We start from the raw sequence: 11,135 nt of genomic DNA on the forward strand, positions 1-11,135 counted from the left end.
TCTATTTTCAACTTTTTGAGGAACCTCCATACAGTTTTCCAGAGTGGCTGCACCAGTTTGCATTCCCACCAACAGTGTAGGAGGGTTCCCCTTTCTCCGCATCCCCGCCAACATCTGTCGTTTCCTGACTTGTTAATTTTAGCCATTCTGACTGGTGTGAGGTGATATCTCATTGAGGTTTTGATTTGGATTTCCCTGATGCCGAGCGATATTGAGCACTTTTTCATGTGTCTGTTGGCCATTTGGATGTCTTCTTTGGAAAAATGTCTGTTCATGTCTTCTGCCCATTTCTTAATTGGATTCTTTGTTCTTTGGGTGTTGAGTTTGATGAGTTCTTTATAGATTTTGGATACTAGCCCTTTATCTGATATGTCATTTGCAAATATCTTCTCCCATTCTGTCGGTTGTCTTTTGGTTTTGTTAACTGTTTCCTTTGCTTTGCAAAAGCTTTTTATCTTGATGAAGTCCCAATAGTTCATTTTTGCCCTTGCTTCCCTTGCCTTTGGCGATGTTTCTAGGAAGAAGTTGCTTCGGCTGAGGTCAAAGAGGTTGTTGCCTGTGTTCTCCTTTAGGATTTTGATGGACTCCTGTCTCACATTGAGGTCTTTCAACCATTTGGAGTCTATTTTTGTGTGTGGTGTAAGGAAGTGGTCCAGTTTCATTCTTCTGCATGTGTCTATCCAATTTTCCCAACACCATTTGTTGAAGAGACTGTCTTTGTTCCATTGGACATTCTTTCCTGCTTTGTCGAAGATTAGTTGACCATAGAGTTGAGGGTCCATTTCTGGGCTCTCTATTCTGTTCCATTGATCTATGTGTCTGTTTTTGTGCCAGTACCATGCTGTCTTGATGATGACAGCTTTGTAATAGAGCTTGAAGTCCGGAATTGTGATGCCACCGGCTTTGCTTTTCTTTTTCAATATTCCTCTGGCTGTGCGGGGTCTTTTCTGGTTCCATACAAATTTTAGGATTATTTGTTCCATTTCTTTGAAAAAAGTGGATGGTATTTTGATGGGGATTGCATTGAATGTGTAGATTGCTCTAGGTAGCATTGACATCTTCACAATATTTGTTCTTCCAATCCATGAGCATGGAACGTTTTTCCATTTCTTTGTGTCTTCCTCAATTTCTTTCATGAGTATTTTATAGTTTTCTGAGTACAGATCCTTTGTCTCTTTGGTTAGATTTATTCCTAGGTATCTTATGGTTTTGGGTGCAATTGTAAATGGGAATAGTGAGGCATTTTTAATACTCAGATTTGATTTCTTAACACTATATTTCATTTTGAATTTTTGTGCCTTTGAAAACAAAATGGGACTATTGTTTTATTTTCTTGTATTCTCTGGTTTGGGGATCAAGATTACTCTAGCTTCTTTAAAATGAGCTGTACAACTTCATTTTCTGTTTTCCGCAACAGTTTGTATAACATAGAATTAACTGTCCCCTAAGATCCTATCAGTCTCCTGAAGAACATCTGACCTCAGAGTAGATCCTGGGGAGGAGAGATTTTATCAAGCATTTCAATTTAGCTAATATTTATTGGCCTTCCTAAAGATGACTATGTCTCCTTGCAACCAAAAAGTATCTTACTTACATAAATACCTTTGTGGTGTTATTTCATCTAAATGAACACATGGTGTGTCACTGTGAGTTGATTAAATTGAGATCTGAGAAGAGTGACTCTGTATGAAGCCCAAACTTGAACCAGCAAAGGGGGACCTAGATTAAGCTTTGGGGTCTGCAAGGACAGTCTGTCTGCCTCTCTGAACTGGCTCTAACCAGCTCAGAACAATGCTTCAGAAGAGCCTTTAGGCTGAGAAATGCTGCAGCCATTGAAAGGTCGGATGACTATGGGGTTTTGCGTTGTGCTGTGTTGTGGTGTCGTTAGTGATGTTGATTGCGGCCCTGTGGCTTCTGTCAGAGGTCATTGGGTGTACATGCGGGGAATGCAGGTGTCCCCTTACCTGGGAGCCACCAGCAGTCTGCTGAGAGGAGAAACACGGCAGATCTGTTCTCTTCAATGATTGTGTCTAGGTCTGATAGTTACTAGTGTTGGACTAGGGGCAGAATGAGGAGCCACCAGAGCAGAAACCACCCCCTGCCTCCGCAGGTTGCCTTGCCCTGGAGTTGGGGAGCTACTGCTTCCTGCAGGATAACCATGGAGGTGAAGGTCCTGGTCTCAGGAAGCTCAAAGGAGCTGTGTAAACCGGTCCTTTTCTGATGGATGCTTTCAGCACCCGCGCCCCACCCCTGCCACGTTTGTTTCCTTGGGAAGAATATATTGCATATGATCAACATCGGACACAAGAATGGAATACTTTCTTCAGTTGTTTGAATGTGTTATTTTCTTTTAATGTCCCTGCGTGAATTGAAGGATGGGGGTGAGGAACGCAGCCGTTCTGGTGCTGAAGCGGAGCATGTGTGGCAGCTTCCCATTCCTGGAGCCCTGGCTCATCTGTGTCTCGAGGCACAAAGAAAAGGATCTGGGGAACTTGGGATTAGAAGGTGGCGTCCCCGGCACGTGCTGGGAGACGTTTAACAGCTGGCTCTCCGGAAGAAAAAACTAAAGCCCTGACTCACCGTGTTTGTCAGTTTGCATGGTGTAAAGAGCCCCACCGTGGCTCATTTCCAATGACCAATGACTCAACAATTGGCTCTCCTGAGCTCCTGTGAGCCAGCTGGGGCACCCCCCCACCCCCCCACCCCCCCACCCCCCCAGGACAGTCCACGTTCACAGGGAAGAGACTAGCAGCTACACCTGTCAGTCTAAGCTGAGCGTTTCAAGGATTTCCCAGGAGGAAAGAAAAAAAAAGGAAGCAAAACAGAACTTCTAACTCTTTACAAAAGTGGTAGCTGTTAAGGAAAATTCTCCAGCTTGAGAGAAAAGTGAAAGTATATATCCCACAGTGTTTGTGAAGATAGCTAAGCCATATATGATATACTCTGTGCTTTGAGCAAATACATCAAATACGTCATGGAAACGGATCATCAGCAGAATGAATGAGAAAAGGATCACTTTAAAATACAGTTTGATATTGAAAAAGAAACTACAACCAAGAATTAGTGTTCATCAGGGGTTCCTGGCTGGCTCTGTTGGTAGAGCATGGGACTCTTGATCTTGGGATTGTGAGTTTGAGCCCCATGTTGGGTGTAGAGATGACTTAAATAAATAAATAAAATTTAAAAAATTAGTGTTTATCAAAGGATATCACATAAAACTTAAAAAAAAGGCAAGACGTGAACATCTTTGGTGGAGGACATTATTTTGTCTATTCCGCTGATACACTCTGTTAAGGTTTTCTTGACTTAAGTTTTACAAAATGTATTCTTATGATGCTGGATATAGTAATTATTTTTAAAACCAGCAATATTGTAAATAGTACATGAAATGTGTCCTCAAAAGATGCCCACAAATGTTCTCACCTGGATACTAAACAAGTAGTTCATATTGAAAAGAGAAATGTGAAGAGTAAGAATAAAAGGAACTCATGCAGATTGAAATCCAGATAAAGTTTTGTTTAACTCAATGGGGGCCTTTAGATGCAGAAGATGACACGGTCAATATTCCATCTGCTCATGAACCCACGTTGGCCCTTTCTGTTCCCCGTGGTACGTTTTGAGCTCCTCAAGGCCTTCTTTCTCCCAGTGCTATCCAGTAGAATTCCAGGGCTTGGGCTAGGGATAACTGCAGGACCTGCTACCTGCTGCGGACGGAGTGCTGCCCAGGTGAAGAGAAAGTTCCCTCCTCTCTTGCACAGCTGCAAGCACTCCAGCTTGCTTTCTGCATCACAAACACTGTCCTGCCCACAGTTCTTTCTTTTTTTTTTTTTTTAAAGATTTTATTTATTTATTTGACAGAGAGAGACGCAGCGAGAGAGGGAACACAAGCAGGGGAGTGGGAGAGGGAGAAGCAGGCCTCCCGCCCAGCAGGGAGCCCGATGTGGGGCTGGATCCCAGGACCCTGGGATCACGACCTGAGCCGAAGGCAGACGCTTAACGACTGAGCCAAGCAGGTGCCCCCCCACAGTTCTTTCTAACAAAGGGATCTTCAGAGACACCCAGAAATAACACTTTCAAACACGTGAAAGAATGTTGCTGTGTCCTGAAAATTTCAACCGGGATCTTTATTTTGTTTTTTAATTTTTAAAAGATTTTATTTATTTATTTGACAGAGAGAGAGCACAGTAGGCAGAACTGCAGGCAGAGGGAGACGGAGAAGCAGGCTCCCCGCCCAGCAGAGAGCCCAATGAGGGGCTCCATCCAGGACCCCGCGACCATGACCTGAGCTGAAGGCAGCTGCCCAACCGACTGAGCCACCCGGGAGCCCCTAAACCAGGATCTTTAAAGATAGAACTTTGCTTGGTAATCTTACTTATTCAAGTGTTCATGATGTGTGGCCTCCGTAACAATTTATTAAATAATCTTCCTGTCTCCCGCAATGTATAAAGTACTATGAGTTGTCTTGGCTAAGCCAGAAGAGTTCAGTGTATTAAGTACTTTCCAAGTGCTCAGAACATATTTGCATCATTTGAATGACCAAATTTTTCTTTCGTATACATGCGAATCTCGCAGGTAGGTAACGTTACGTTATTCTTCTCATTTGAAATTCATGAAACTGTTGATCATTCTTTCGGCTGGCCCTCTGAGTCTGGGCCCTAGGCCTCCCATCCTCGCTTGATCACGGTACGCTGTGGGGCATCTTTTCTAACTTTGGTTTCTGGCTCTTCATAGGCTTGGTGTTCCTCTCATCCACTTAAATTCATGTAACAGAGAAAAGGGAGGTCTCTGAGGCCTCTCCACAGCCTGGTCACACGGGGCTATTAGAGGAGGGGGACCGTCTCAGGTCTTCTGGAAACCAGGTCACTTCTGAGAGGGAAAGGGCTTCTCACTACTAACAAAGTTGGCACAATAGGCCCAACAGACACAGTCTCTGGAGTCCGGGACACAGCGACTCATGGCAGACTTCGGGAGATCTCTCCAAAGCCTGGAGATCTGATACCACCATGCCAACATCTTTCTTTGGCAGGAGACACAAGGGAAATCGCTCCCTGTCCCTCCTGTTTATTGTTCTAAGCTTGGCCCTGCAGGGAGCTCAGTGTCTCTTCCAGAAAGAGAGACTACATGACGGAACAAAGGAAGAGACCATGCCTTGCTTGCCCAAGCCCCTGAGAGGAGTTCCTCGTGGGTCTAGAAAGTGTCCTCGTGCACTCTCTGTAATATTTCTATCAAAGAAGGGAATGACTGGAATGCTGTCTGAAAGTGCGGAGGGCTTTCCAGCACGGAATGGCCCCAAGGGAGTAAAAGAATTGTCACAGGATGGGATCACTGGCCCAGGAGTTCTGCCCTGGGGAGCCTGGGAGGAGGGGCATGGGCATCACATGGCCTCCCCTGGGAAGCAGCCCCCAAACTCCCTTTCACCACTGGCTCTGGAGGGTTGACACTTGCCCTTCTCCCCACATGTCTACTCCTAGGACCAAGGGAGCCAAAGCAGCTCAGGGTCCCAGACTGGGCAGACCTCAGTGACCCCACCTTTTCCAGGGAATGATTTGTGTGGGGAATGTCCAAATGCTGCTCAGCATTGCCCTGGATAAGAACCACAGGGACAGAGGGAACCTTTGACAGTTGTCTGCCCTACACCTCTCATCTCATTGTACCTACAGGAATTCAAATAAGACCCAGCCTCCCCTTTACAATGTCCTACCCATAACTCCTCTAGTCTTGTGACAATTCAGAAGTCCGCCTCCTGCTTCTGCTCTGGGTTCCTGGTGGAGCTCGCGTCCTACCTCCTTCCTGGCTACTACTTAGCATCTTCCAACCTCTGGGCTGTCCAGTCTCCATGATTTGCTTGCATCAGCCCTGGAGGCACTTGTCTTGCATCTGAAATGCCTGCTCATTTTGCTTGTCTCCAGGATGCACCCCAGGCCACACCCCTGAGCTAGCACTCCCTGGGCTGGGCCTTCCTGGCCCTCCTTCCTTAGGCTTCCAGCCCGGGGCCCCAGGTCAGTGTGACACGGACCAGGTCAGTCCTCTGGACCCCCCATCATTGCTACCACATCACACATGCACCATCCTCTCTTCTCCAGGGAAATCCGATGACCTCTAAACTTCCCCTTTCACAAACAGGGGTAGGGAAGGGGTAGGTGAGTGGACGAGGGCCTCCATCCCACTGATACCGTCTGCATGCAATTTCTTCCCACCATAATCCTCCTAAACTCACCTAGTAAAGCCCAGTCCTGCTTTTCCAACTGAAACAGCTGTTCTGTATGTTCGCAACCTCCCAGATTTCTTGCGCTGCATCCAACTTTCTCTGCATCCTTCCTGAATCTGCTATTCTCATAATTTAGCAGCCAGTGGGCGATTTCCTGATCATTTTTAGGATATATTATTTCTCCGTGACATTGTAGCAAATGTCTACAAAGAAATTCAATGTTCCTGGACCAGCGTGTCCTCCATTAAAGCCTGCCATTAGGAGCTCCCCCAGCAACTGATCATGAATACACTCCAGTCTGAAGGACTCCCTTTTCCAGCGTCCAGGCCACCCCACTGGGTGCTGGAAGCTTTATTTTCCTGGTTGTTGGTCCTTCCAGTCCTTCTCCTGCTCCCTGGCGTCCCAGCTTAATCCTTATCTTTTCCTTCAATGGAGACTGTTTGTTCTTCCATTGGCCTTGTATGGTCTCATTCTTTAGACAATCAAATCCCTTTTCTAATATTGATCACTCTTCACACCCATTGTCAATACATTACTGTGTGATGAAGGAACCCTTTCCTCACCAAGAGTGAGACTGAAAACAGGCAGAAAACCCCACGTTTGCTACATTCCCAGAAGCTGCCCGATTGCACAACCTGGGAAATTAGATGGACATGAAGAAAGAGGCCAATATTCTGGATGCTGTGTTCTGGCCAAGGGGAATTTCCCAAATCTCAGTGTTTTGCTTCAAACCTGGCTTCCCCTTCATTCCCCTAGCAAAGCGTCAGTATATATACTGTGGGCACCCCTAGCAGGCAGGAGGGGCAGGCAGCTCAGCTTCACCAGGAGCCTCCTTGGGAAGCAACAGCCAAAGGTGAGGTACTAGAACTTTCCAACACGATTTCTCTTTGCAGACTCCCGTTCCCCACGGCATTCCTGCGCTATGTCCCAGCTCTCTGCTTCCTTCCTGCATCTCCTAGCCTGACAATTAGGATTCAGCAGATGTGAATACTTTCTGGGACTGGGATTTAGTCGTGCACTTCCTCGGTGAGAGCTCAGGGATGGGTAGAGCAGGCATTTTGCAAAGGTTTGTGCATTGTTTCACTCATCTCATTCGACAGACTGGTATATGGTCACAAAATGCCCAGATGCTTCTTTGGAAGCTTTCTGTACAGTGAGTGTCAGGGCCCACAGGTGATGCCTGAAAGGGAAAGTGGTTTATATTAGAAGCGCAGTGCAGTCTCTCATACTGGGATTCCAATGAGGCAAGTGGAAACGGACACGTGGACCCTCTGGAATTCTCTCTATGTATCTACGTATCACCTGCCTAATATATTTATATGCACTGTCTACTTCTTTCTACATATAATACATACACATATATGTACATACACGGGTATATATGTACACATATGTGTGTGTGTGTATATGTGTATAGATCTACAGATATAGATACTATTGAGTGTGGCTTAGTTTTGGAATACAAGAACGGGTCAACATTAGTCCCCGAAAAAACCAATCCAAAGCAAAACTAAACAGCTATCATCTTTGTGTGTCTCTTTGACTCTGCAGCAGGATGAAGCTTTTCCTGGGCATCCTCTTGTGCTCCCTGGTCCTGGGCGTCAGCAGCCAAAGGTGGTTAACCTTCCTCAGGGAAGCTGGTCAAGGTAAGGCCCAAAGCATGGGGGTCAGGGGGAGGCCGCACCTGGCCTCCCTCCAGGATTCCCCAGAGCAGAGGCCACAACCACACAGGGCAAAGGCCGCAGGTGGGACGCGAAGAAGCATGGTTTTCAAGATAGCAGTTTCCCAGGCTTTCTATTTCTTGATTTTTTAAGTGAACTGTATCTGACATATAACGTCGTGTATGTTTAAGGTGTATGTCGTGTTAATTTGATGCATTCCTATATTCAATCTGATTGCCTTTGTAGCTATAATTAGCACCTCTCTCATGTTACATAATTTCCCTTTCCTTTTAGTCATTGAAATACTTCAATTCTAGGCTATAGCACGTTTGATAATTATGATACAATATTGTTTGGTGCTCATTATACTGTGCCTTAAGTCTCTAGGGCTTACTTACTGCGTGTGGCTTTTCCCCTTAAACCACAGGTGTCCTATCCTTCCACCCCTGGCTTTTCTGGGCGGCAGTGCACTCTTCCATGGAGATCCCCAGGCTGGAGGTCACATAAAGTTTGGGCCCCAACTTGCAGCAGGAGCAGGAAGAGATAGATGTGGGGTCCACGGTGCCTGCTCCCTTCTTACAAGTGGGAGTCGAGTGCCGCCTAGTGGGAAGGCAGGGACAGCTCATGGCTGGGTCTCAGGCAGCCAGGAAGGGGTGCCTCAAACTTGTGCACTTAGTCATCCCATCCAAGATGAACGGAGCTTGGCCCGTGCTAGGCACTGTTCTAAGAGCTTCACGTGGATGGATGAACTGGTTTTCATCCTCAGGTTTTAATCTGTGATCCTGCGATGTAGGCACCATCATCCCTTAACAGAGAACCTGAGGCACAAAGAGATGAAGCGTCTGACAAAGTCCTCAAGCAGAGCAGGGTTCACCCCAGTGGTGGAGCCCCCCCAGACTTTGCTAGGACAGGACTGTCCTGCCTCCCACAGCAGAGAGCGCATGGCCGACTGCGGGGTTTGGGAACACACAACCCTCTTGTTTATCTGAGTGAATGGCAGAGAGTCAGGCTGTGGGAGAGGCGGAAGGCCACTCTGCAGAGCTCCTCTCCCCGCAACGAAAGGCACAAGGATTCCATGATGCTGGTTCTGCGGGCCTGAGACCTGGCTGCGCAGGAGAGCAAGAGACATGCGCCTCAGTAGTCAGACTCAGCGGCAAGATTTGTGTATTTCACAAAATCATTTCTTTTCTTTTTCTTTTTCTGTGAGAGTCACTGATGACTGTTTTAAGAGTTTGCTGTCACTCCTTTCTAAATTCTCACAGGCACCACTACAAATGTGTTTCCATCTTTAGGTCAAGGTTTTTCAAAGGGTTGTTCTAGGACCGCGTGCATGAGAATCGCCTGGGGTTTGGGGTGCTTTGTGAAATGCAGATGCTGGGTGCACACACACCCCTCTGCTGAATCATCATTTTGGGGCTGAGCCTGAAATCTGGCCTTTACCAAGCACCCCAGTGGCTTTTTGTGCCCACTCAAGCTTGGGAACCACTGCCTCCAGTTTTGCCCCCACAAGGGACCAGTATGTCAGGCATTTTGGAAGGACTTCGTAAGCAAGGGGCCTCCAGCCATCTATTTAAATCTATAACTTGGAGGGAGTAGGACAGTAAGAATGCTCTTTCTAAACACCAGAAATAATAAATGCATAAAATGGACATAAGGGATCGCATGGATATTAAACTAGGATTACAACTTGACAGTAGATTTTTCTCTTTTGCTTATTAAGTTACTTTTTGAAAGTCTTCATCTTCTTGTAGCCTGATCAGATTCCTTCAGTCAGTAACTCTCTGATCTTCCTCTGAGCCTAGTCCCTTTACTGTTTTTGTCCCAGCCTTCCTAAGGCCCAGAGAAGTGATAGCATAGTGAGCACCTACAACCTTCTAGAAGTTACATGTGTATTTTCTCAGTTTGTCTGCATAACCACTGTGTAGAGGGCAATACTCTTCAGTTTCTTGGGGAGAACGCTGAACTTTAGAGCTGGGGTAGTTGCCCTTTCTCTGCATTTGATGACCCCGTTTCTGTGAAGCTCTCTTGGGAGAATTCACCTTTATCACCTGATGATTGAGTTCTGACAGTCTCCTGGTGCCACATATGCCCCAGACATTCGGATGTACACAGAACTGAGCTGTCTTCACGCTGCCCACAGCGCTGAATCGCTCCCCTTGACTAGGTTGGGAGCCCTCTGGGTCAGCAGCCTCCCTCAGACTTGCCTTTGTCCTCACGCCCCAGTCAGAGGGTTCCCTGCCCTTTCCAGGTAGAGGTTCATTGCACAACGAAGCATCCCTTAAAGACCATCCCCCTCTTGTTCATACACATCACACACAGCCAAACACCAAGTAGTAACAGTACTTAGAATGGAATCAAAGAGAATAAAACTTGCACCCGGTGTGATTCTCCTAACATTAACCCAGGGGAGTGAAAAGTAAAGGAATATGTATCTCAGCCAGTATAATCTCAAAGGTTTTTGTCAAAAGGCTGAAATCTTAGAATCATTGGGAGGAAAACTTTTCTCTATTTTGCCAAGAGATGATCACTTTCATTTTCTTTCCTTTCCAGGGGCTAGAGACATGTTGAGAGCTTACTCTGACATGAGAGAAGCCAATTACAAAAATTCAGACAAATATTTCCATGCCCGGGGAAACTATGATGCTGCACAAAGGGGCCCTGGGGGTGCCTGGGCTGCTAAAGTGATCAGGTAACATAGCTCCTGGGTTTGGAGGGATGGGTGAGCTGAGCATGCCAAGCTGTGATTTCTACCCTCCCCCATGGGTGCTGGTTCCCCAGCACAAGGGGATCTGCCAGGCTGAGTTTGGCTGTACCCAGAAATGATCAGTGTTTTAGCATCTCTAAACTTGGCTTCTTGTAGATTCATTAGTTTCTTGGAAAGAGGAGAGATAGGAAGGGTGGAGGTGTTGTTCATCAGCCCCTGATTAATCTCTTACCTGCTTTCCTCTATTCTAGCGATGCCAGAGAGAATTCTCAGAGAGTCACAGACCTTTTTAAGTTTGGAGACAGCGGCCACGGAGTGGAGGACTCAAAGGCTGACCAGGCTGCCAATGAATGGGGCCGGAGTGGCAAGGACCCCAACCACTTCCGACCCCCTGGCCTGCCTGACAAGTACTGAGCTTCCTCTTTGTTCTGCCCTCAGGAGTTGGGCTGTGAGTCCCCTGAGAGCAGGGACACCCAGTCACTGAGTTCTCTGTCCCCGGAGGCTGGTGGAGGACACCCAATAGGTGTCTAATAAATGCTTGAAGAGATTGACTGTTGAAAAA

General features: G+C 46.7%; 1 protein-coding gene across 1 annotated transcript; it reads left to right on the forward strand.

The window, feature by feature from the left end:
• The first annotated feature begins 6,988 nt into the window (after positions 1–6,988).
• On the forward strand, positions 6,989–11,135 carry LOC135362354 (serum amyloid A-2 protein-like). The gene is made up of 4 exons (XM_064576776.1): positions 6,989–7,061; positions 7,760–7,854; positions 10,420–10,558; positions 10,825–11,135. The coding sequence occupies exons 2-4, from the start codon at positions 7,764–7,766 to the stop codon at positions 10,985–10,987; spliced, it is 393 nt and encodes a 130-aa protein (XP_064432846.1). The 5' UTR covers positions 6,989–7,061; positions 7,760–7,763; the 3' UTR covers positions 10,988–11,135.

The sequence above is a fragment of the Mirounga angustirostris genome, unplaced genomic scaffold (assembly GCF_029215605.1).
Source record: "Mirounga angustirostris isolate CCGP_5_RB_7025 unplaced genomic scaffold, mMirAng1.0.hap1 SCAF_13, whole genome shotgun sequence".
Taxonomy (NCBI): Eukaryota; Metazoa; Chordata; class Mammalia; order Carnivora; family Phocidae; genus Mirounga; species Mirounga angustirostris.

What these genes read in the sequence shown, in the direction of transcription:
- LOC135362354 (XM_064576776.1), top strand. Translation starts at nt 7,764, where the DNA reads ATGAAGCTTTTCCTGGGCATCCTCTTGTGCTCCCTGGTCCTGGGCGTC. An exon ending in CCTCAGGGAAGCTGGTCAAG is followed by an intron (nt 7,855 to 10,419) that starts GTAAGGCCCAAA and finishes TTTCCTTTCCAG; the next exon opens with GGGCTAGAGACATGTTGAGA. An exon ending in TGGGCTGCTAAAGTGATCAG is followed by an intron (nt 10,559 to 10,824) that starts GTAACATAGCTC and finishes CCTCTATTCTAG; the next exon opens with CGATGCCAGAGAGAATTCTC.